Consider the following 24,537-nt stretch of genomic DNA (forward strand, 5'->3'; position numbering starts at 1 on the left):
ATATCTCTTCCGGTAACATTCAGCAGCTCTTCGCAGAAACTGACTTCACATGTTAAACTGACTTCACATGTTAAACTGACTTCACATGTTAAACTGACTTCACATGTTAAACTGACTTCACATGTTAAACTGACTTCACATGTTAAACAGGTTGTCGGTTTGATGGTGTGAGTATTTGGTGAGTTCCAGTTACTGTGATCAGATCTCCCAGAAGAAGAAGCTGCTCCGTGCTGGTGGTTTTTACGTCCTGTGACTGTGTGACTCTGGGAAACAGAACTCCAGAGGAGCTTCACTCTTGCAGCCGTGTGTGCTGGACCGTCTGATCGTGGATCTCCTTCCTCGTCACTGAGAGCTGATCCCGTCCTCCGTCTGCTCCTCCCTGCAGGGCTTTGGCAGATACGAGGCAGATCGGCAAGCTGACCAGGGAGCAGTTTGGCCTCGCGATGCATCTCATCCAGCAGAAAGTCAGCAAAGGCATGGACCCTCCGCAGGCCCTGACTGCTGACATGATCCCGCCCTCTGAGAGAGGAACTCCTGTCCCAGTAGGTCCTCCACACCTACATGTACATCTCATCCCAGCGCTTCATGTTCAGGTGCTGCAAAGACACGGATTGTGTCTAATGATCAGGCCAATAATAAGGGGAACGCTTTCCAGACAATAAAGACATTTTATATCATGATTGCAAATTTCCGACCTGTTGCCATAAAGACGTCATACTGTGACGGTAGGACGAACGTCTGCAGCAACAAGCTGAGCAGCTTTTCAGCTCAGTGAGTTTAATGGACCGTTAGTTCTCCTCCGTTCCTTGTTTGTCCTTTCTTGTGTTTCACATTGGGGTGCTCCGCCCCCGCTCCACCCCCACACACACACACACACACACACACACACACACACACACACACACACACACACACACACACACACACACACACACACACACACAGAGCTCCAAAATAAACAAAATAAAAGTGCAACTACAGCCCAAAACTAAGTTATTAATTGAGGAACGTTGACCCTACATCTGTCCTCAACATTCTGAATCTGCCGACAGCAGCGAGGAAGCAGCTGGTCGTCCTGGCAGAGCAGCAGCTCTCCTGCACCCCGAATCCTGAGAGATCAATTTTGTTTAATTTTTATTGACTATTTGAAGGAATAATGTGACGTTTATGGTATTGCACTTTTAGGCAGGTTTGGGCGGGAAATAAGTCGACCAGGTGTGTGATGTTTAAAAGGTTTACAGGGAGTGAGGTGTCCGTCTGGGTCAGTAACCAGAGGTTTCTGTGGCTGCAGAGTGTTTCAGGATACATGACTCCGGTGGGATCAGAGATGGCCGCTCTATCCGAGATGAGACGGGTGAGTACAGTCTTCTCTCTCGTCTCTCGTGCTTTTTGACTGAAAGTTGTCCATGTTTGTCTGCTAGTTTTTTGAGCTATGCTAATCTACACCCCCCCCCCCAACCAACATAGACTTGAAGTGTGAAATGTGAGGAGGTGAATCAGTGTAAGAGATGTACTGCTTCCATCCTAACTCTTGTGCTGCTGCTGTTTCTACCTCTCCCTTCTTCCTCCTCTCTCAGGCTATAATGTTCAAGTTGTGGGTAGGTAACATGGACCGACGGTGTGTCCGATTTATAAATGCTTTAAGTGGCCGGCTGATTACTGGAAAGCATTTGCAGGATTTTTCTCTGACATCAGTGCAGTGACAGTGTCCCTCCCTGTCACCTGCCTGCTGATCATGGAAGATTCAGTATCATTGGTTGGAAACAGGATTCTTTTAGAGATGCTCAGCTGAAAAGAAGTTAAATTCAGGCTCTGGATTTATTTCTGTTTATTTGTTTGTTTTGTTTTTCACTCTCAGACGAGTGTCTTGAACAAGTGCTAGTGATCAAAATGGTGTAAATTACAACCCCGTTTCTGAAAAAAGTTGAGACGCTGTGTAAAATGTAAATAAAAACAGAATGCGATGATTTGTGAATCAAGTAAATTTGTATTTAATTTCAAGTAGACCAAAGACAACATGTCAAATGTTGAGACTGAGAAATGTTATTGTTTTATTGAAAAATATGTGCTTATTTTGAATTTGATGGAAGCAACACATCTCAAAACATTTGGGACAGGAGCATGTTTACCACCGTGATACATCACTTCTTCTTTTAACAGCACTCGTAAATGTTTGGGAACTGAGGAGACCAGTTTCTTGAGCTGCTCAACAGTTCAGGGTCTCCTTTGTCGTATTTTGAACTGTGTTCACAGACGATGGTTTTCACAAGTGTTCCTGAGCCCATGCAGTGATTTCCACTCCAGAATAGTGTGTTTTTAATGCAGTGCTGCCTGAGGGCCCGAAGATCACCACCATCCAATATTGGTTTACAGCCTTGTCCCTTGTGTTCAGAGATTTCTCCAGATTCTCTGAATCTTTTAATGATATTATGAACCGTAGACGATGAGATCCACTAATTCTTTGTAGTTTTACGTTGAGGAACATTATTCTTAGATTGTTGAACTATTTTCCCAAACAGTCTTTCACAGACTGATGAACCTCTCCCCATCTTCACTGCTGAGAGACTCTGCCTCTCTGAAATCATCTTTTTATACCCGATCATGTTACTGATCTGTTGCCAGGTAACAATTATATTTTGAGATGTTCCAAAATTAGCATATACTTTTACAAAAGCAATAACATTTCTCCTTTTTAACATTTGATATGATGTCTTTGGTCTATTTTTAATTGAATATGGGTTTATGTGGTTGACATTGCATTCTGTTATTATTTACATTTTACACAGCATCTCCACTTTTTTGGAAACAAGGTTGTAGTTGAAAACCACCTTTGAATGTTTCCAAAGGAGGTGTGACTCCCTGTTCTTCACTCAAGAGTTTCTGAATCTTCCCCGTCCTCAGCAGTCTGTCAGTGGACACTCCTCCACCTGTTGGTGACTGACCCCGCCCCCAACCTACGAATCAAACCTCTGTGCTGCTCCTCTCCGTCACCGCTGGTTTCTCTCCTCTCTTTTCCTCTCTCTCCTCCCATTGGCCTGGTCTACCATTTCATCATGCTGCCTTCTTCAATGTGTCGAGTTTGTCGTTCCAACCTGTCGTCCTCTGTCTGTCTGCCTGTCTCTCCGGCTACAGGACAGCTCCAGTTCGGTGGGTTCAGGAGAGTTCACTGGCATCAAGGAGTTGGATGACATTAGCCAGGAGATCGCCCAGCTGCAGAGGTAACAAACAACGTCTCTGGCAGCTTGAAAAAAATGGATGACCACAAAAACCTGAGGACGCAGCGTGTGAGCGTACGCAGACCTTCCTCAGTGTGGATTTTATTTTGTAGTGATTGTGGGGAGGCTGTGGCTCAGACGGTAGAGTGGGTTGCCCACCAATCGGAAGGTTGGTGGTTCAATCCCCAGCTTCTCCTGTCCACATGCCTAAGTGTCCTAGAGCAAGACACTGATGGCGTACCATCTTTGTGGGAATGTACTCCTGATGGCAAGCACCTTGCATGGCAGCTCAGTCTCATTAGTGGGTGAATGGGTGAATGGAAAACCGTGTAAAAGCGCTTTAAGACCGCAAAGGTGATAAAGCACGATACAAGTGCAGATAATTGACCATTTACCTTTACAGCAGCTCCAGTGAAGCAGTAATCACTACGTTGATCTTAGTTCCTCCTCACTGTACGATGAATCTACTCTGTCATGTATCTCATCTTTTTGTTCTGACCATGTAACTCTGACATCAGCTCCTTCATCATCATCCTCATCCTCTCTGTCCTCATAATAACACACAGACTTCAACACCTTTAAGGACGAAAAAGATTCTCACTAAATTCCTGTCTCATGACCCGCAGCTCGCCACCTCGTAGCATTCCGACTGTCTTACTGTTAAACACTCGTGAGCTGAGAATCCGTGTTTGGATTCGGGGACAGCAGGAGGGCTCAGAGCCTCCAAAGACCAAGAGGTGACTGAAAGATAACTGCTAGCATTTCTAATGCTGGCATTAAAGGATGCAGGAACAATCGAGTCCAGATCTGATGTCCTGTCATCCGTCATTTTAATTGTGGCAGTGCAGATCTATCCGGGTCACCGTTACTGACTTTGTCCTCTGTCAGCAGCGTGCCATCACAGTTGGGGGTTGTTTCTGGTTGCTGTGTGTTGATGTTGTGTGGTGTGTAGTGTTGGTCAGTGGAAATCAAAGAACACAAACACGCCGGATACAAACTCAGCAGTTTGAAACATAGTGGACGTAAACACTCCTCCACTGTTCCACTGATTGAAGAGCTGAAAAAAAAGTCCATCCATCCATCCATCCATCCATCCATCCATCCATCCATCCATCCATCCATCCATCCATCCATCCATCCACTTTTCCTTTGATGCATGTATTTTATCCAACTTCTTTTTGTTCACTGCTTGTTCTGCATGCTGCGCAGCACCCTTGCCTTTACCCAGTGGAGTACTCTCAGGTAAACACAGTGGATATTGAATATAATAGACACTCCCAGAGTGATCAGTGTGTCTGCTTACTAACAGCTTTTTATCAAATCTTAAACATACTCAAAGATGTGTTTATTGCCATGGCTGAGCTCAAGCTACACAGTTTGTTATGGAGCGTCTGATAAAGGACTAAACTACCTAATGCAGCTTAAAGGACTGCTTCTTCACTCCTGCCTGCATCACTTGCATACAGCCCTGGCAGAGTGGGGAGAGCTTAGTTTACCTCAGTGAGTCTTATTATTAGGCTGCTGTTCAACAGGACCGCTGCACATTTTAAAGGACACAACACTCGATCCACACAAGGAACCTGAGATTTAGACAATTAATCAACTCGTTAGCACCTCTGATGTTGTTCCCACAAGATGGAGGGTGTGATCTCAAAACGATATAAAAGAACAGACTTTAGTCATTATGTTGAACATAAAATTAGTTTTTTTTTTTCTTCTCAGTCAACTCAAATGTAAAAACTGAGAAGGAAATACATGAAGATGCTCATTTTTCAAATGAAGTACACATTACAGTTGTTATAGCTGTTATATTCAGAATGAATTCATTTGAGTCCTTGGAAAATAATTATTTGTTGAAATATTGAATTCATCAAATAAAAAATAGATAATTCATTAATATGATCATTTTGAAACACAGAGTTGCCTGAAGCTCCTTTTAAAAAAAATGTTTTAAGTTGGCTGTGACATGGTGGGTTTGTTCTGTTCCTCCGAGGGGGCGGGGTCATAGCCTTCATTTTGTTGTGTGTGTGTGTGTGTCTCAGGGAGAAGTACACCCTGGAGCAGGACATCAGGGAGGCCGAGGAGGCCATCAGACATAAGAGTGCAGAGGTGCAGGTGAGGGCAGCTGCTTTGGGATGCTCTGGCTGTAGTGTGTGTGTGTCCCTTTTACACACTAACATGTTGTTATCGTCTGATCTCCATCAGGAGATGCAGAACGACCTGGACCGAGAGGCGAGCAGCCTGCAGGAGCTGGAGGCTCAGAAACAGGACGCCCAGGACCGCCTGGAGGAGATGGACCAACAGAAACACAAACTGGAAGACATGCTGAACGAAGTCCGGATAAAGTGCCAGGAAGAGTCTCAGATGGTGAGGAAGAGCGGAGGAACTGGGGAGCGCTACAACAGTTTCGACTCAGCGACCGCACAATCATTAATTATTAAAAGTAGTTATTAAATTGAAGGTAGTTGTTGTTATTTTGGAAATCAGCTTTGTTTTACCATCCAGCTGAAAGCCAAAATTCCCAAGAGGAAACTGCGATGAGGCCAAAGGAAAGAGAAGAAGAGAGCAGAGTATTTTGATGGACTGCACTCTGACCCTAATCCTCACCGCTTCCTTCTCCTCCACCTTCAGATCTCCACCCTCCAGACTCAGATCCACTCCCAGGAGTCGGACCTGCAGAGCCAGGAGGAGGAGCTGAGCCGAGCCAAGGCGGACCTGGGCCGGCTGCAGCAGGAGGAGAATCAGCTGGAGCAGAGCCTGGCTGCGGGCAAGATCCAGCTGGAGACCATCATCAAGTCTCTGAAGGCCACGCAGGACGAGATCAACCAGGTAGGACACGGATCCTGTTTGTGTGTCTGAAAGCTGTCACCAGGGGGCGCCACTGCACCATGTCATCTTTACTTTACTGGAGTCTGTGTGTGTCCCTGTGTGTCTCAGCTGTTTCCTGCATACACAGCTTGACTTTATACACATGTAATGTGTAGCTGGTGCACGATGTCATCCTCATACTGTCTCCGTATGTCATGTTGAGTCCTGAATTGAATTAGGACGTGTTCACGTGCAGATTCAGTTTAATCCTCTGAGGTCTGACTTTCACTTCAAACCACATTCATCTGTGAAGTGAAATAAACTTCAGTTTAGGTCTGACTGCTCTAATCGGATTTAATTTTGACGCCACATAAAGTTCCCGTGTCCATCACACTGACACGAAACATGCAAGTCTGTCCGGACCGCGGTCCTCTGTGGACACAGACACCGGCGGGGACCGCTGCATGAAATATAACAGAGCCGACGAGCGTCCTGCGTCTCCATAGGTTCATAACACCTATGCAGCAGCTCCACATTAACAAAGAAGCAGGGCCAGGCAATATCAGGGAACATCAGGGAATATCAGGCAATATCAGGGAACATCAGGGTATATCAGGGAACATCAGGGAACATCAGGGAACATCAGGGAATATCAGGGAACATCAGGGAATATCAGGGAACATCAGGCAATATCAGGGAATATCAGGGAACATCAGGGAACATCAGGGTATATCAGGGAACATCAGGCAATATCAGGGAACATCAGGGAATATCAGGCAATATCAGGGAACATCAGGGTATATCAAGGAACATCAGGGAACATCAGGGAATATCAGGGAACATCAGGGAATATCAGGGAACATCAGGCAATATCAGGGAACATCAGGGAACATCAGGGAACATCAGGGTATATCAGGGAACATCAGGCAATATCAGGGAACATCAGGGAACATCAGGGAACATCAGGCAATATCAGGGAACATCAGGGAATATCAGGGAACATCAGGGAATATCAGGGAATATCAGGGAACATCAGGGAATATCAGGGAACATCAGGGAACATCAGGCAATATCAGGGAACATCAGGGAATATCAGGGAACATCAGGGAATATCAGGGAACATCAGGGAACATCAGGCAATATCAGGGAACATCAGGGAATATCAGGGAACATCACATCAGGCAATATCAGGGAATATCAGGAAACATCAGGGAACATCAGGGAACATCAGGGTATATCAGGGAACATCAGGCAATATCAGGGAATATCAGGGAATATCAGGGAATATCAGGGAACATCAGGGAACATCAGGGTATATCAGGGAACATCAGGCAATATCAGGGAATATCAGGGAACATCAGGGAACATCAGGGAACATCAGGGAATATCAGGGAACATCAGGGAACATCAGGGAATATCAGGGAATATCAGGGAACATCAGGGAACATCAGGGTATATCAGGGAACATCAGGGAATATCAGGGAATATCAGGGAACATCAGGGTATATCAGGGAATATCAGGGAATATCAGGGAATATCAGGGAACATCAGGGTATATCAGGGAATATCAGGCAATATCAGGGAACATCAGGGTATATCACAGAATATCACAGAATATCAAGGAATACCAGGGAATGTCCTGGAATAGCAGGTCATTTTAAACACTCTTTTCCACACAGGGAAAGTCAGGGGATTTGATCATTTTTTGGGCCAAGTCGTGGAACATCAGGGCTTTTTGTTTGCATTTTTAAATTTGAGTTGCCATTATCGAAATATGATATTTTCCACGTCGTCTTTTGTTTGTATCATGTTATTTCACATGTATTTCCTGAGAGGTTTTATCCTTTATTCATTCAGTAAAGACGTGTCTTCTCAGGAAGGCAAACATGCAGGAAAATGTAGATTTGAAGAGCTTTGGCTAAAAAAAATGATGAGTTCAAAGACTGGGTGATAAAAATAGACGACAGAAAATCTGAATGTAAAGTTTGTAAAACTACTATAGATCTATCAAATATGGTAGAGAGCCCTTCGCTGCCACATCAACAGTAAGATGCATGTTAGAGCCAATGCTCTCGCATCCTTATCCATGAACAACCGTGGCAAGTTACAGTACTGACTATGTAGTTGTTGTTGACTATTATAGCAGGTACTTTGAGATTGAAAAAATCACCAGCCTCACATCTGCAACTGTCATCCAGAAGGAGAAGCCCATGTGGAATACCCCAGACAGTAATCAGCGATAATGGACCTTGTTACAGTTCACAAGAGTTCAGAGGTTTTGCTCACGCACGGGACTTTGAGGATACCACAAGCAGCCCGCTGTACCCGCAGAGTAACGGTTCGGCTGAAAAAACTGTTCAGACAGCCAAAGCCCTCATGAAAGCACATGCACAGCGGACAGACCCGTACCTCGGTTCATAATACAGAAACACAGCAGTTGAAGGACTAAAGTTACCGGTGCAAATGCTAATGAGCAGGGGTCTGCGCTCAATCCTACCAATCACTGAACAGCAACTGCAACCAGAACTTGCCTGTTGCAGTGCCATTCACAGCAGGAGGCGACTGTGCCAACAGAGACAAAAACAATACTATTGTTTGCTTGTATCCGTGTTGTGCAGGCTCGCAGCAAACTGTCTCAAATTCATGACAGTCAACAGGAAGTGTCGAAGAGCATCGAGCAGTACAACAGCACCTTGAATGGAACCCACGGAGGCAGCATGACCAATCTGGCCGACATGAGCGAGGGCTTCAGTGAGCGAGAGAACGGAGGCTTCCCCGCCATGGTGAGAGCGCCGCAGGTCAGGAACTCCTCTTTTACCTTCCAACTAAGATCCAGATAAAACAATATAGGTCATAAAGAGCTCAACTTTCCTCTCTTTGTCTCCCTCTGTGTTTGTCTGTTCTTCAGGAGGATCCATTCAAGGTGAAGCCATCAGTGTTCAACAGCAGCCAGCCTCAGGAGCTCCATACGGACCCCTTCCACTCCGAAGACCCCTTCAAAACAGACCCATTCAAAGGTTCCCTGTCCTCCTCTCAGATATCACTGCTGCTCCTGCTCTCCTCCAACTGTCCTCTGTCATTCATTTATTCTGACTCCTCTCCTCTCCTCTCCTCTCCTCCTCTCCTCTCCTCTCCTCTCCTCTCCTCTCCTCTCCTCTCCTCTCCTCTCCTCTCCTCTCCTCTCCTCAAACATCTTTTATTTTTTCTGCTTGAGTTGCTCTCTGACGGTCTTTTATGTCCTCCTCTTCCTCCTTCTCTTTGGCTTCCTCTTACTTTTCCCTCTTCGTAGGTGACCCTTTTCAAAATGACCCTTTTGCAAAGCAGCCAGCAGCATCCACAGGTATTTATTTGGTGTAAATGACCTCCAGTTTTTCATTTTAATCCTGAATCGCTCCCATCAGCCTGTTCGTTCACTGGAGCAAAGTGAAGCCAGAAAGTGAACACTGAGTTGAGATTATGTTGTCACACATAAACAGAACAGGTTCAGTGTTGACTGCTGCTCCTACTGTTCACACTACACCAATACTAACATCTTATGTATGCACTGAACAGGCTTGTGACATCATCAAGTGACTTCAGCTCATTAATCTAGTGAAACCAGCCCACTGTGGTCTGCTGAGCAATAACAGTGCACTTCTCCTTTTTAAGTTGTGCCATAACCATCACACAACAGTCCCGCATACATCCAGGAGTGGCCTGTGCTTCTGGTGGCAGCCTCGTCTTCAGCTGATGCCTTGCTGTATGTGTGGGCAGTGATTTCCCTCTGCGCTCATATTGTGGAGTTTCAGTTCTGTGCTGAGTAGATGGGGCGGATTAAATCTATGTTTTCACACAGACGTGAACGGCACACCCTGATCACACACTCACACTCAATCTGGTGTTGCAAAGTATGTTCCCACCTTATCTGTAACATCTCATTATGTCCTGAGCTGCAAGAGTTTTTTATGATTTTAGCGGTTAAAAAGATTGATTATGTGACGTAATTTGCAGTTTTAAATGGGTTTTTTTAGACTTAGAAAAAATTGCAAGTCAAGGAAAACATCTTTTTTTTTAAATTTTTTAAAGCACTACCTGTTAAAGAGTATTACATGTTTCTTACTTTGATAATAATCATGCTGAACATCACAGTATTTTAGTTCTAATCTTTTTTATTACAAAAATTAAATGATAGAACGGACAGTCTGACTGTAATATAGAAACAACGACTACATCTGCTGTCACAATAAGAGCTTTAGATGATGTTTACCTGATATTAATTCAACACATAGGTTGACTGTATGCACAAAAACAAAGTGCAGTCTCTTACAACTAATTAACATACTATATTCCTCATTTTAAAGATGTGTTTTTGTTTATAAAGAAAAGGACACCTTATGCCGTAATATTTTCACGAGAGTTTCTATTGAGGACATTTTTTGAAGAAAAATCCTGGGAAAAAGGTTTTTGCGTAAAAAATTGTTAGCTCCCGCAAACATTGCAGAGATTGTTTTATCCATAGTATCATACTAAGGTTTTAAACTGTTTGGTGCAGAGGTAGCACAGCTCTTACATGGCTTGAACAATGTACAACATTTGTATTTTAGTGTATTTTGTAGATGGCTGTTGTCTCATTAGTTGCACAATAAAATGCCACAGACTTAAAGGGATAGTCTGAATGGCTTGAAGTGGGGGTTGTACGAGGTACTTCTCTACAGTCAGTGCTGTAGATGGTGGTTGCATGTTCCCAGTCAGCTGTACAGAAGCTGAGCGATGCACTTTTTAGAATATTTTCACCACTTTACCTTGACATCAACAGTTATATTGTTTTCTTCCGAGCCACCAGACTCCCTTCACAAAAACAGTCATTTTATGGGGCAGAACACAGGAGCTGCTGGTCTATCTCTGCCTCCGTCTGTCTGTTAGTTTGGGATCCAAATTAACACCTGTATCTACTGCAGGTAACTTTGGATGAGTATCTCATCAACCCCTCTCAAAACAACGCAAACAATCACTTTGAAGTATTTGGAAATCTGTTGTTTGACATTGTAAAACATTCCTTGTTGACTGGTTGATGAAAAGAAAGACAACAGTCAGAGTTTGAGAAGCTGAAGTTGTCCATCATTCCCTCTGCAGACCCGTTTGGAGGAGACCCCTTCAAAGAGAGCGACCCTTTTAAGGCTTCGTCAGAAGATTTCTTCAAGAAGACCCCGAAGATTGACCCCTTCTCCACACCAGACCCCTTCAGTAAAAGTGCCACTTTACCTTCCAAGGTACACGTTGATCACCAAAGACACAACAGATTTGATATGAATTACAGTGGGTACGGAAAGTATTCAGACCCCTTTAAATTTTTCACTCTTTGTTTCATTGCAGCCATTTACTAAAATCAAAAAAGTTCATTTTATTTCTCATTAATGTACACTCAGCACCCCATCTTGACAGAAAAAAACAGAAATGTAGAAATTTGTGCAAATTTATTCAAAAAGAAAAACTGAAATATCACATGGTCATAAGTATTCAGACCCTTTGCTCAGTATTGAGCTCGTACAGCCATGAGTCTTCTTGGGAATGATGCAACAAGCTTTTCACACCTGGATTTGGGGATCCTCTGCCATTCTTCCTTGCAGATCCTCTCCAGTTCCGTCAGGTTGGATGGTGAACGTTGGTGGACAGACATTTTCAGGTCTCTCCAGAGATGCTCCATTGGGTTTAGGTCAGGGCTCTGGCTGGGCCAGTCAAGAATGGTCACAGAGTTGTTCCGAAGCCACTCCTTTGTTATTTTAGCTGTGTGCTTCGGGTCATTGTCTTGTTGGAAGGTGAACCTTCGGCCCAGTCTGAGGTCCAGAGCACTCTGGAAGAGGTTTTCTTCCAGGATATCTCTGTACTCGGCCGCATTCATCTTTCCTTCAATTGCAACCGGTCGTCCTGTCCCTGCAGCTGAAAAACACCCCCATAGCATGATGCTGCCACCACCATGTTTCACTGTTGGGATTGTATTGGGCAGGTGATGAGCAGTGCCTGGTTTTCTCCACACATACCGCTTAGAATTAACGCCAAAAAGTTCAATCTTGGTCTCATCAGACCAGAGAATCTTATTTCTCATAGTCTGGGAGTCCTTCATGTGTTTTTTGGCAAACTCTATGCGGGCTTTCATATGTCTTGCACTGAGGAGAGGCTTCCGTCGGGCCACTCTGCCATAAAGCCCCGACTGGTGGAGGGCTGCAGTGATAGTTGACTTTGTGGAACTTTCTCCCATCTCCCTACTGCATCTCTGGAGCTCAGCCACAGTGATCTTTGGGTTCTTCTTTACCTCTCTCACCAAGGCTCTTCTCCCACGATTGCTCAGTTTGGCTGGACGGCCAGGTCTAGGAAGAGTTCTGGTCGTCCCAAACTTCTTCCATTTAAGGATTATGGAGGCCACTGTGCTCTTAGGAACCTTGAGTGCTGCAGAAATTATTTTGTAACCTTGGCCAGATCTGTGCCTTGCCACAACTCTGTCTCTGAGCTCCTTGGACAGTTCCTTCGACCTCATGATTCTCATTTGCTCTGACATGCACTGTGAGCTGTAAGGTCTTATATAGACAGGTGTGTGCCTTTCCTAATCAAGTCCAATCAGTTTAATTAAACACAGCTGGACTCCAATGAAGGAGTAGAACCATCTCAAGGAGGATCAGAAGAAATGGACAGCATGTGAGTTAAATATGAGTGTCACAGCAAAGGGTCTGAATACTTATGACCATGTGATATTTCAGTTTTTCTTTTTTAATAAATTTGCAGAAATTTCTACATTTCTGTTTTTTTCTGTCAAGATGGGGTGCTGAGTGTACATTAATGAGAAATAAAATGAACTTTTTTGATTTTAGCAAATGGCTGCAATGAAACAAAGAGTGGAAAATTTAAAGGGGTCTGAATACTTTCCGTAACCACTGTATATACGGTGGTGAAGTGGTCAGCACACTAAGAAGGTTCTGGGTTCAAACCTCGGCTGGGTCTTGGTCCAAACCAATCATCAACCATCAGTGATGTCATCAACCATCAGTGATGTCGGTTTGTGAAAGTTATGAAGCCTCCAGTTCAGATTCTGTCCGTCACCATATTGCTAGTTCGGAGGAAAATAAGAAACATGATGGAATAACAAAGAAGTCATGGTGTGATGCTGATCTCGGTTAGGATTTATGTGGAGGAGCCAAAGTTCTTCAGCAGACTGGAGGTGCTCTTCAGCATGTTGGTGATCCTCTCCAGCCTCTCCTGGAGGTCCTCCTCTGTGGCCTCAGACATGCAGCTGGGTAGACAGGCGGTGGACGTCTGGCAGGACACAGGGACACTTCTCTGTGTGCTGCTCAGCTCTAGTTTAGTCCGTCTATACTAGTACATAGTATGTCCTAGTGTGAATGCAGTTCTTGGACACACTAATACAAGCTTACAGTTTAGATATGAATAAATATGATTTAAGAATCTCTTGATATTCTGCATTCTGTAAGAAAAGTCTTTGAGTGTAAAACAGTTTTTCTTTTTTACTTCCTGCAGCAAGCCAGTCACTTCACAAGCAGCGACCCGTTTTCTTCAAGCCACCCGAAGCCCAAAGGACCAGGTATGATGTATTTTTTATTCAATACCTTCCCACATCATGCAGTTTCTTTTATCTTATAAAACAAGATCTGTGCTCTCTCCGATTCAAACAGGATGGTGACCTTGATAGACCGTGGCACCAACCTTAGAGGTTCGAATGGAGTCCCTCAGTGTGTCTCACTGGTAGTTTAGTGTTTGGTTTTCAGGGCATAACTCTTAATGAATGGACACCTGGTGTCAGATGGGACACTGGCCTCTTTCAATCAGCTGTTTATTCTCTGCAGCTCCAGAGAAGCTCTTTCATTTTCTCCTGGATATTACTGTAGTTCATCCAAACACACTTGCTCTGCAGGTTGGCTTAATGTCTCGTTGTGATTGGAGAAACTTGAGCCTGTCGCCACGCTCTGACTGACTGAGGTCACCATGTTGGTTTGCTTATTAAAACTGGGACTGGAGAGGAACGGTGTCACATTTGTTTACTCAGCGCTAGAGGTTCAGGGCTCAGGTGTCGGTACACCTTCCTTTCAGTCCCACCGGCTCTGGTTCGACCAGGTGTTTGTGACTGTGAAGAATTAAAATGTATTTGAATGAAGTCCTCTGTTGAGATCAGAATTGTATTATTTTGTAAAATCTGGATGCAGGTTTAATGTTTACTACGTTCATCAGCTTTGTCTGTGTTTCCACATTTTTACAGCTACAGATGATGTCAGTTTATATCTGGTTAGGCACCAGATTTAGACCTAACGAGGGTGCCGGATAGAAAGTTAAGAGATAACATATGTTATAATAGTTGATCTTGAGGGGAAGATAATTTAGTATACCTCATATCATGGCCACCTCAGCCTGTCTGAACACAGTGGGAACAGGAGCCTGGCTTTCACACACATCTCAAGATAGCAACTCATTTATTTTTAATTACAACAATCTAGATTAAAAAGCCAACCAATAATCTAATAAAAATAAAAAATCTGTGATGATTGTTGGTTAAAACCAGAAGCATTACTAACAAAAAAACAACCCATCAATCAATCAATCAGTAAATAAATAGATGAATCAAATAATAAGTGCCCTACAAGAAGAAATGCAGTTACTTGAAGTTCCGACACAGCGAACGCACCATCCTGAGGAAAGTGGAGAGAGAGCAGAGACAGGAGAGGAGACGGACAGAAACAGTTTGGGTCATGAGCCACAGCGGTCCAGATGTGGATGGCCTGGTTGGTAGACAGGTGCACGGAGAAGATCAAACACTCAGCTGGAGGAACCGGGAGAAAAAACTATTTTTGAGCTGAAGGGTACTTTAAGGAAACTCTATAGCTGTGTGTCATCTGCATAACAGTTGAAGTTCATGCAGTGTTTCCTGATGATATCTCCTAATGGAAGCATGCATAAAGTAAAAAATATTGGACCTAGCACTGAACCTTGTGGAACTCCATAACTAATTTATGTGCACGTTGAGGAGTCATCAACAACACTGAACATTTAAAGTGATCTAATCTAATGTGAGCTTGTTGATATAAATTGGATCACATGTGTCCTTTCAAGACCTCTTTGGCACGTTGGACCCGTTCGGCAGCAGTTCGTTCAGCAGCAGCAGTAACAGCTCCGCTGGGTTCGCAGACTTCAGCCACATGTCGAAGCCCAGAGATCCGTTTGAGGGAAGAGCCAGCTGGCTGCCAGATTACCAGAAGGTACCAGAAGGAAATCCCCCTGCAAACATGCTGTTTGGAAAAAAAATCACAAATGTGTGACATGTTGCATTTGAGCGAGTACAATACAATTGCTTCTTCTCACTTCTTCACTCTAGTATTAATGATAATACTGCACACGTCAGGAACTCATCCTTCTGGTTTTTAGTCGTATGTTTTTCAAACAAAACCGCTAAATGTCTCCTGGTGGTGATGGTGCTATCCTTCATGTTCCATTTTAATGTTTTACAACCAACACTGTATCACAGCCTGTCAGATTATGTACATGTCAATCACAGCTGAGGGCTAATACAACTACATACACACTGCTTCTGTTTTTCCCAGCCAGTGTTCGTGGACGACCCTTTCAGCAGGAAGAACGACACACCAGCTCTGCCTCCGAAGAAAAGCGTTCCCCCGAGACCCAAACCACCCAGTGGTGAGTGTCACGGTGTTTGACTTTCTCTACCTCCGAAATTTATTAGAAAACATGATTATTATCATAAAAATGGATAAAAAGTCTACGTGAGAACCTTCAGTTCGGATTAAAACTGCCTATTAGATTAAAAGTAATTTTCTCATTTATACCTGCAGCCTTTGATCTGTCACACAGTAACAAAACATCATTTTGTGTTTCTCCTTTGAAACTTAAACCAGTCAATAACTTTGGAGATCATCCTGATTGTTAAAAATAAGCAGAGCTGTCACCTTTTCCTGCATGAATGTGTGAGATAAGAAAATAGAGCCACTAATCCACGACCAATCACCTCCAAGCAGATTTAATAATCCAACGTAAATGACCGGACTGTAATAAACAGATCTCATCATAGACTCCGAGAACACTAATCATTGTTGAACGTTGTAGAGACACAGTGTTTCACTCTGATCTGTCAACAGGAAGAAGATAACAGCCGTCTGCTGTCACACTCTGTACGCCACGTTTGTTTCTCAGTTCAAACACCGACCAGCAGTGGCAGCCGGTGTAACCAAATAACTTAAATAACATCGAACATTGTTTATATTTTATTGATTTGTCCACGTTGTCACAGCAGCTGTCACACACTCAGAGTGGGCGTGTCTGGAGGTAGTTTCATCCCCGGTGGCTGACACCGATGAATTCTCGGTTCGTCCCAGCAGTGTGTGATGATGGGCATCAGTTGAACTGCGTCTCCATAGATTTTATAACCTGCATGACCAACATTCAGCATGTAGTTCAGCTTGTTCCTGCTATGAGTGCATTGCATTGTGGGCAAATAGTGCACATCAACTATGCAAGGCATGCCAAGCTAAGTTTATTTGTACAGCACATTTCAGCAACAAGGCAATTCAAAGTGCTTCGCATAAAACCATTAAAAGCATCCAAACATCAGGCAAAAGAAAAGGAAATTTAAAAACAATTAAGAACATTGATTGAAACATTAAAAACAGTCATTAAAACATGAAACACGCTAAAAATAGAATAAAAGTTGCAGTGCAGTTTAAGAAATAAAACACAGTAATGAAATGCAGGAAATTGATCAACATCCTTGAGTCTGGTTCAATTGAAGGCAGCAAATAGAAAAGTTTTCAATCTTGATTTGAAGCAGCTGAGAGTCTCAGCAGACCTGCAGCTTTCTGGGAGTTTGTTCCAGATATGCGGAACATAGAAGCTGAACGCTGTTTCTCCATGTTTCGTTCTGACTCTGGGGACAGAAAGGAGACCCGTCCCAGACGACCTGAGGGGTCGGGATGGTTCAGAAGGTAGCAGCAGATCACAAATGTATTTTGACCCTAAACCATTCAGTGCTTTATAAACCAACAGCAGGATTTTAAAGTGGATTCCTGTTGGACAGGAAGCCGGTGCAAAGACCTCAGAACTGGACTGATGTGGTCCACTTTCTTGGTCTCAGTGAGGACTCGAGCTGCAGCGCTCTGACTGACTTTTTACAGAGACCCTTAAACACACCGTTACAGTAGTCCAGTCTACTGAACTCACTTAAAACTCAAATAGCAACACTCATCAGAGATGTTGGGTCATTTCCTCAAGTGGTTTTGCGGCATCAGCTGACCAACTGTTGGCAGAAATCCTAGAAAGTAATACGAGGAGAGGATGAAAAGATGCTACGGTTCTTCATGAATGTCTGTGAGGAACAGGAGTTGTTTTCAGGAGAGCATAACGCCGTCCTCTGGGACAGAGTGAGAGACTCTGCTGCACAGCCCCGCCCGCTGACTCAGCAGTCGTAGGCAGAGCTCGTCTTCACCTTAATGTGACATGATTTATCTGTAGATTTCAAATGAACGCTCTCTAGCTGCTGCTCTGTGTGTGTGTGTGTGTGTGTGTGTGTGTGTGTGTGTGTGTGTGTGTGTGTGTGTGTGTGTGTGTGTGTGTGTGTGTGTGTGTGTGTGAGAGTGTGAGAGAGGGCGGTGGTGTAAGAGAGAACGTGTGGTTAACAGACACACCCTGACGTGCTTCCTCTCTCTCTCCTTCGTGTGTGTGTGTGTGTGTGTGTGTGTGTGTGTGTGTGTGTGTGTGTGTGTGTGTGTGTGTGTGTGTGTGTGTGTGTGTGTGTGTGTGTGTGTGTGTGTGTGTGTGTGTGTGTGTGTGTGTGTGTGTGTGTGTGTGTGTGTGTGTGTGTGTGTGTGTGTGTGTGTGTGTGTGTGTGTGTGTGTGTGTGTGTGTGTGTGTGTGTGTGTGTGTGTGTGTGTGTGTGTGAGAGAGAAGCTGTGGAGCTGTGTGTGTGTACTGGTTCAGAGAAGGTCAGTGAAACAACAGTGTTGCTTTCCTTCTTTCTGTTTTCTTCAGTGTCACTGAGGTTCACTGCTGCAGCTGAGTTGTTGTCAGTAGATCACCTTCTGCTCGCTGCACATCTGATCCTGCGGTCGACATTAAAATTAGATGCCACTGAAGCAGCAGCTTATTCTAAAGCAGGGTGGAGCTCATGATTGTGGTTTCTCAAGTGTGTGTGTGTGTGTGTGTGTGTGTGTGTGTGTGTGTGTGTGTGTGTGTGTGTGTGTGTGTGTGTGTGTGTGTGTGTGTGTGTGTGTGTGTGTGTGTGTGTGTGTGTGTGTGTGTGTGTGTGTGTGTGTGCAGGGTTTACTGAAAGAGGGGAAAAAGTGATTAGCAGGCAGTGGGTGGTGGAGTGTGAAGTGAACTGCTCACCCCATCAGCCGGTTATCAGGGGAACAGGACTGAATGTGGATATGTGTATTGTTCGACGGCACTTCGACCGCTCCTGTGGTTTAACACCTACGCCAGCAGCAACGGGCCGTCGTAGCGTTCCCACGGTCCTCTGCCAGGCTCGGCTGCACCTCCCCGTCAATAGCACAACCCATCACTAGGATTATTGTTATTTTATGTTTCTACTCATGCATTTATCCACCTGTGGTTGTACATGTCTGATTAAATGCATCTTAAATCCAGGTGAAATGTTCCAGTTATTTTAAGCAAAGTGCTGGATTGTTTTGTTTTAATCAGTCAGTGATAAGTTTATTTCCAGTTAAGAAAACCGAAAATGAGATTATTACACATTAACGAGAATAACCTCCATGTGCAAGACTTCAACTTAGTTAATTTTCTGTTTTACACAATCTTTGCCTCTTGACAAACAATATTTAATTGAAAAATTAACAGTATGACGCTGAAACAGTGACAGGAATTTATTTGTTGTAATGATGATTTTGTGATGATTATAATGAACTGTGTCTCCTTCTGACATTTAAGCACAAGATGACATTGTAGGATGTCAAGTTCAAATACGGTAAATGTTGATATTTCACATAAATTAGCAACCAGGAAAAAAAGGTCATGAAATTATTTGGTAATTGCAGTTCTAGTTTATATACATACCTTTTGACTTTGGCAATTTATGTGGTAGTTAACCAGCCAGGCTCTGGTTCAATGAATATAGATTTATCAAATATGTAATTATATTTTTCTGCAGACAGATAATTTCACTGTCTCACTGCGGCAATTGTTCTTCTTTCCACTATTTATTAAATTATTATTATTATAAAATTGTTAAATTAGAATATTCCAAGTAGAATATCGCGTTGGTAAATCTCTGAGGACTTTGACCATGAATGTTTGTGAACATGAGCATCAGTATCGTGTTTACTTCATCTGTAAATTGGTGCACCAACATTTGGTGATGTGGGCAGATTGTTTTCACCAGGAAACGGTTGAAACTGGTTTTGCAGCTTTTCGTTTGAGTGCTCTGGGTGTTGTCTTCTGCTGTCTGTTTTTATTGTACCAGCTGTTTTTCTACATTTCCTGAGCTGTGTGTGGATGTGAAACTTGTGCATATATCTTTAAAGTAACACTGCAGATAATGTGAGGCTGAACTTAAAGAACAGGGGAAATCAGTGTTTTATTCCCGAACAGATAAAACGGCTGCACAAATGTTAGTTCTCCTTTGACAGAGTTACATTGGTGCTGTGATCATGGTGGTGAGTTCTGTTTTTAATCAGCAGGTATTATCTGGTAGACTATATATGAAATTAGATGTAGTTACTGGGTCTGAAAAATGAGGCTGATACAGAAGTGCCTTAAGCTGCAATACCAGCGAGTGCCACTAGAGGTCGGCTCCAAAAAGCCTCCGGCTCCATAGACTCCCATTCAACTTCTCTCATCAAATCCAAAGTGAATAAAATGTGTCCATCAGTTATCTCGGTGTTGTTAGCTAAAGTCACTCCTTCTTATCAGTTTTCTGGAGGTCCATCTGAAAATAATCCCTCATTCATTAAAAAAGAAGATTCAAGAAGACCTGTTTTTGGGGGCGTGTCTGTTTGATTGACAGGCCTGTGGTGCAGTCAGGTTACAGCTATCGGTGGGCGGGACGTAGTATCATCAGGTTTCCGATCAGATCGGTCAGATCCACCGCTGGCTCCTCCCCCAGCTCGTCCAAATATGGTCACTTCCTGCTCCAAACCGCTTCGAACTGGCAAAGATGGTGACGGACAGAATCTGAACTGGAGGATTCATAACGAGACATCACTGATGGTTGCCGCCTGGAACAGACAAAAACTTGATATGAAAAGATGTCGTGATGATGTTTCCCTCCGTGCTTTTGTGTCTTCAGGTAAAACTACTCCAGTGAGCATGACAGCTGACTCCTCCAAACCCTGCGACCCCTTCCAGCCATTCGGCGGTGATGTCATCGACCCGTTTCAGAATAAAAAGGGCCTGGGAGACCCGTTCAGCGGCAAAGACCCTTTCGCTCCATCGTCAGCATCAAGTAAAGACTTTTTCTGAAGTTTTACAGACTTCAGTTCTGTTAGTTGAGATGGGTGATACTGTGTGTGTGTGTGTGTGTGTGTGTGTGTGTGTGTGTGTGTGTGTGTGTGTGTGTGTGTGTGTGTGTGTGTGTGTGTGTGTGTGTGTGTGTGTGGCTTAGATCCTCTGACTACATGGACTTTCTAACCTCTCTGTTCTGTGATCCACCTCTCTGACAGGACCTGACAAAGTCAAGGTGAGACACTGTGGTGATGTTATTCACAACGTTAATGAGCATTCAGATGAACAGTACCGTGCAAAGGTTCAGGGCACCGCGTTGATTAGTGATTCGTTTAATCCAAACATGCCCAGCCCAATGTTGAATAAGTAAAACCTAAACATTTCAACCAATAAAACCTCCTGAGCTTCTCTACAAGCTTCAACAACAACAATAACAGCCTCCAAACATGTCTGGATTTTGATTGGACATTTGGATTAATATGGATATTCTTAACTCATTGGGCAAAAAGTGAGGAAAATGTGATTCCTTCTCAACTGCTCCCAAATCCCATAATTCCCACAGCTGGCTGTCCCGCTGGAGGTTTTAAATCTGCAACTAAAGATCTTTGATTTCTTCATTAGTTTGTTGTAGCGTGGGACAAAACTAGGCTGGAGTTAAATAGATATTTGTAACTTGGCTTTTAACAAGATATTCATTCATATTTTTCTTCAAATCTTACTTTCTTCTATTTGTGTTAATGCTGCATGATAAATTATTACTACACATGTATTTCAGTTCAGCTTTCTTAAAACAGCACAAAGCCCTGCAGTTTACTCCAGAGAAAAACCTTCTCACTGACCCTGTTTTCTAATGACTCCACGGTCTGATCATTTTATATTTTCCAATTATTGATCCAGGAATCCGGTCCAGATCCCCCTTCACTGCTGCAGCAGCACAAACTTATAACCACCGTGTGCAGCTCTGTTCTGTATAGAGTAATATAGAGTGAGCAATGATTTTAAATATGGCACACACATGCATCACAAAGGTTTAACCAAGGTTTTAAAACATCTGTAACTTGATGGCAGAACGAAAGCTCTCGCAGCTGAACCTGCCAAGATTTTAATTCCAGCATCATCGGTCATGAATCCATCAAGGATAAATCCCAAATATTTATGTATATCCCGGTGTTACAGTGCCACAGGGTAAATTCCTCCTACCGCCTCAGAGACCTTCTCCTGAAATGTCTGTTTTACATTGATTTATTGACACAAGGTCTTTAACAGACTGAACATCTTTTGTATAACCCCGTTTCCAAAAAAGTTTGCTGTGTAAAATGTAAATAAAAACAGAATGCGATGATTTGCAGATCACGTAAACTCATATTTAATTAAATTAAAAACAAAGAAACAGTTATCAAATGTTAAAACTGAGAAATTGGATTCTATGAAAAATATATGCTCATTTTGAATTTGATTGCAGCAAACATTTAAAACAAAGTTGGGAAAAGTGCAACAAAAGACTTGTTTTAAAAAAAAAGCACTTGATGGAAATCCCACAAATAATCAGGTTACCGTGGCAACAGATCAGGAACATGACTCGGTATAAAAAGATGATTTCAGAGAGGCAGAGTCTCTCAGCAGTGAAGATGGGGAGAGGTTCACCACTCTGTGAAAGACTGTTTGGGAAAATAGTTCAACAATCTAAGAATAATGTTCCTCAACGTAAAACTACAAAGAATTAGTGGATTTCATCGTCTACGGTTCATAAGATCATTAAAAGATTCAGAGAATCTGGAGAAATCTCTGAACACAAGGGACGAGGCTGGAAACCAATATTGGATGGTGGTGATCTTCGGGTTCAGGTTCATGTGATCTCCTCAGTTCCCAAATGTTTATAGTTTTGTTAAATAAAGAGGTGATGCAACACAGTGGTGAACATGATCCTGTCTAAACTTTTTTTGAAAAGTTTTGCTGTCATCAAATTCTAAATAAGAATATATTTTTCATAAAATAATACGATTTTCTCGGTTTCAACATTTGATATGTTGTCTTTGGTCTATCTTAGAAACAGTATGTGTTTACATGGTTTGCAAATCACCGCAATCTGTTTATATCTCAATTTTACGCAGCGTTCCAACTTTTTTGGAAAGTGACAGTAAACCACATCATCTGCCGGCAGACGCACTATTAAAGTGTTTACCCAAGTTTGATTCCTTAATTTGTTCTTTAAGTTATTCACCTGTATTGTAAACAGGGAAGGAAAGAGAGCCTGACCTTGTTCAGCAGCAAAAGGAGAATGAACCAACAATATTGCATTTCATTTACTTCAATCGAGGCAACAGGACACGTGTCCAATGGTTGAAATGCTTTATGAAATCTACCGTTAGCAAAGCAAGTAAATCTCTGTGAATCCAGCCTAAAGCTTTTTGAAAATCAAAATCAGTCGTTGTAGCAAAGACCTTAATTTAAAACAATCAAAAAGATGTCACTTCCTACTGATGGAGCTAGAAATGATGCAGACTGTGGTCTGACCAGGGCTTCTCTCTCTGGGTGTCTAGTTTGGGAACGAGGCTCAGCAGCTGGAGTGGGCCAAGAGGGAGAGTGAGCGGGCGGAGCGGGAGCGGCTGAAGAGGCTCAGACAGCAGGAGCAGGAGGACCTGGAGCTGGCCATCGCCCTCAGCAAGGCCGAGATGTCCAACGCATGACCAGGAGGACGCACACAGCCAGAGACACGCCAACATGCAGACACATGAGACTCCCATCCAAACATTCAGACAGGAAGCACATCACTGGACCAACTCCCAAGTGTACACACACACACACGCACACACAGACACGCACACACACGCACGCACACACACGCACGCACACACACACGCACACACACACACACACACACACACACGCACACACAGACACGCACACACGCACGCACACACAGACACGCACACACGCACACACAGACACGCACACACACACACAGACACGCACACACACACGCACACACACAGACACGCACACACAGACACGCACACACACGCACACACACAGACACACACACACACACGCACACACAGACACACACGCACACACACACACACACACACACACACACACACACACACACACACACTAAATGACTCGATGAATGGAGTCGAACGAACCTCCAGGCAGGTCTGGTCGCTGAAGCTGCATGAAGAAACAACACCAGTCATCACTGTTGCTGAATGAAGTGTGAAGAAGGACGTGAGGACGAGGAGGCGTGGGGACTGCATGAAGACAAGTGGATGCACTGTGAATGTGGACAGTGATGTGATGGACGAAGCCTCAGCAGTTTGCAGTCTGCTCCTCTTACAATGTGGGAGAACGGCTCGCTCGCGGGACGTTTTCTTTCACTGTGACAAGCGGCAAAGAAAAATCCCGGCGCAGTTCAAGCTGCCGGGTGTTTCCTCCGAGGGATCTGTTGCAGGCTTACGCTCGTGTTTGTTCCAGAGAGGCCGCTAGAGAAGACGGTTCCCGGCCTGCTGATTCTCACCGACTCGACTCGGAGCAGAAGGTTGACATCGGTTAGGTTTTTTTTGTTGTTTTTTTTTTACTGTTTTCCTTTGCTGTGTGCTGAGAGGCTAAACTCTGCAGAGGAAGAAGTTCTTCTCTGGGTGAGCAGACTCTCCCAGATATCAGGTTTCCTTTGAAATGTCATGCCAACCAGGCCCTCCGGTCTGGGGGGCCCTCGGTGTGACACTTAGTTTGTGGTCATTTATTGGAATATGTTACTCACTGCTGAACAGTTCTATCGATCATCACCTGTTGACTGACCCACATCTCAACACGTGAGAACTGACCGCTTTGTGAAATCGATGGAAGTGTTAATCCTGGAACACACTGCCTGGGTCTCGAGCCTCGCCTGTCCGGTGTGTCCTTTATAAAATAGATCGACTCCGATTTTTTACGTGAGCCGCGCGGTTCCTGGCTAGAATATACAGGGACACGTTCTATTATCGCATTTGCTTCTGTATAATCAGCAAAAACTTAGTGTAATTATAATACTAATCCTAATAATAATAATACATTTTTTTATTTTTATAGC

At 43.7% G+C, this 24,537-nt stretch overlaps 1 protein-coding gene across 4 annotated transcripts in view; it reads left to right on the forward strand.

Moving 5' to 3' along the window:
* Nucleotides 1–24,162, forward strand: part of LOC138614392 (epidermal growth factor receptor substrate 15-like 1) — a 35,247-nt gene extending 11,085 nt beyond the window's left edge. For 2 of the 4 annotated variants that reach the window (XM_069687828.1, XM_069687831.1), the window contains 16 exons: nt 386–542; nt 1,292–1,354; nt 3,133–3,218; nt 5,258–5,330; nt 5,421–5,582; nt 5,847–6,044; nt 8,642–8,821; nt 8,932–9,040; nt 9,313–9,363; nt 11,136–11,272; nt 13,530–13,593; nt 15,114–15,259; nt 15,602–15,695; nt 20,314–20,469; nt 20,687–20,703; nt 23,009–24,162. In XM_069687828.1, the coding sequence (XP_069543929.1) occupies nt 386–542; nt 1,292–1,354; nt 3,133–3,218; nt 5,258–5,330; nt 5,421–5,582; nt 5,847–6,044; nt 8,642–8,821; nt 8,932–9,040; nt 9,313–9,363; nt 11,136–11,272; nt 13,530–13,593; nt 15,114–15,259; nt 15,602–15,695; nt 20,314–20,469; nt 20,687–20,703; nt 23,009–23,155 (1,840 nt within the window). In that variant the 3' untranslated portion in view covers nt 23,156–24,162. The remainder of the gene's footprint in view (nt 1–385; nt 543–1,291; nt 1,355–3,132; nt 3,219–5,257; nt 5,331–5,420; nt 5,583–5,846; nt 6,045–8,641; nt 8,822–8,931; nt 9,041–9,312; nt 9,364–11,135; nt 11,273–13,529; nt 13,594–15,113; nt 15,260–15,601; nt 15,696–20,313; nt 20,470–20,686; nt 20,704–23,008) is intronic. The other 2 variants (XM_069687832.1, XM_069687830.1) reach the window with 2 other exon arrangements.
* Nucleotides 24,163–24,537: the final 375 nt, after the last annotated feature.

This window comes from Brachyistius frenatus, unplaced genomic scaffold (genome assembly GCF_029030835.1).
Source record: "Brachyistius frenatus isolate BFR_SWC_R1_liver_20210118 unplaced genomic scaffold, ASM2903083v1 Contig_494, whole genome shotgun sequence".
Lineage (NCBI taxonomy): Eukaryota > Metazoa > Chordata > Actinopteri > Embiotocidae > Brachyistius > Brachyistius frenatus.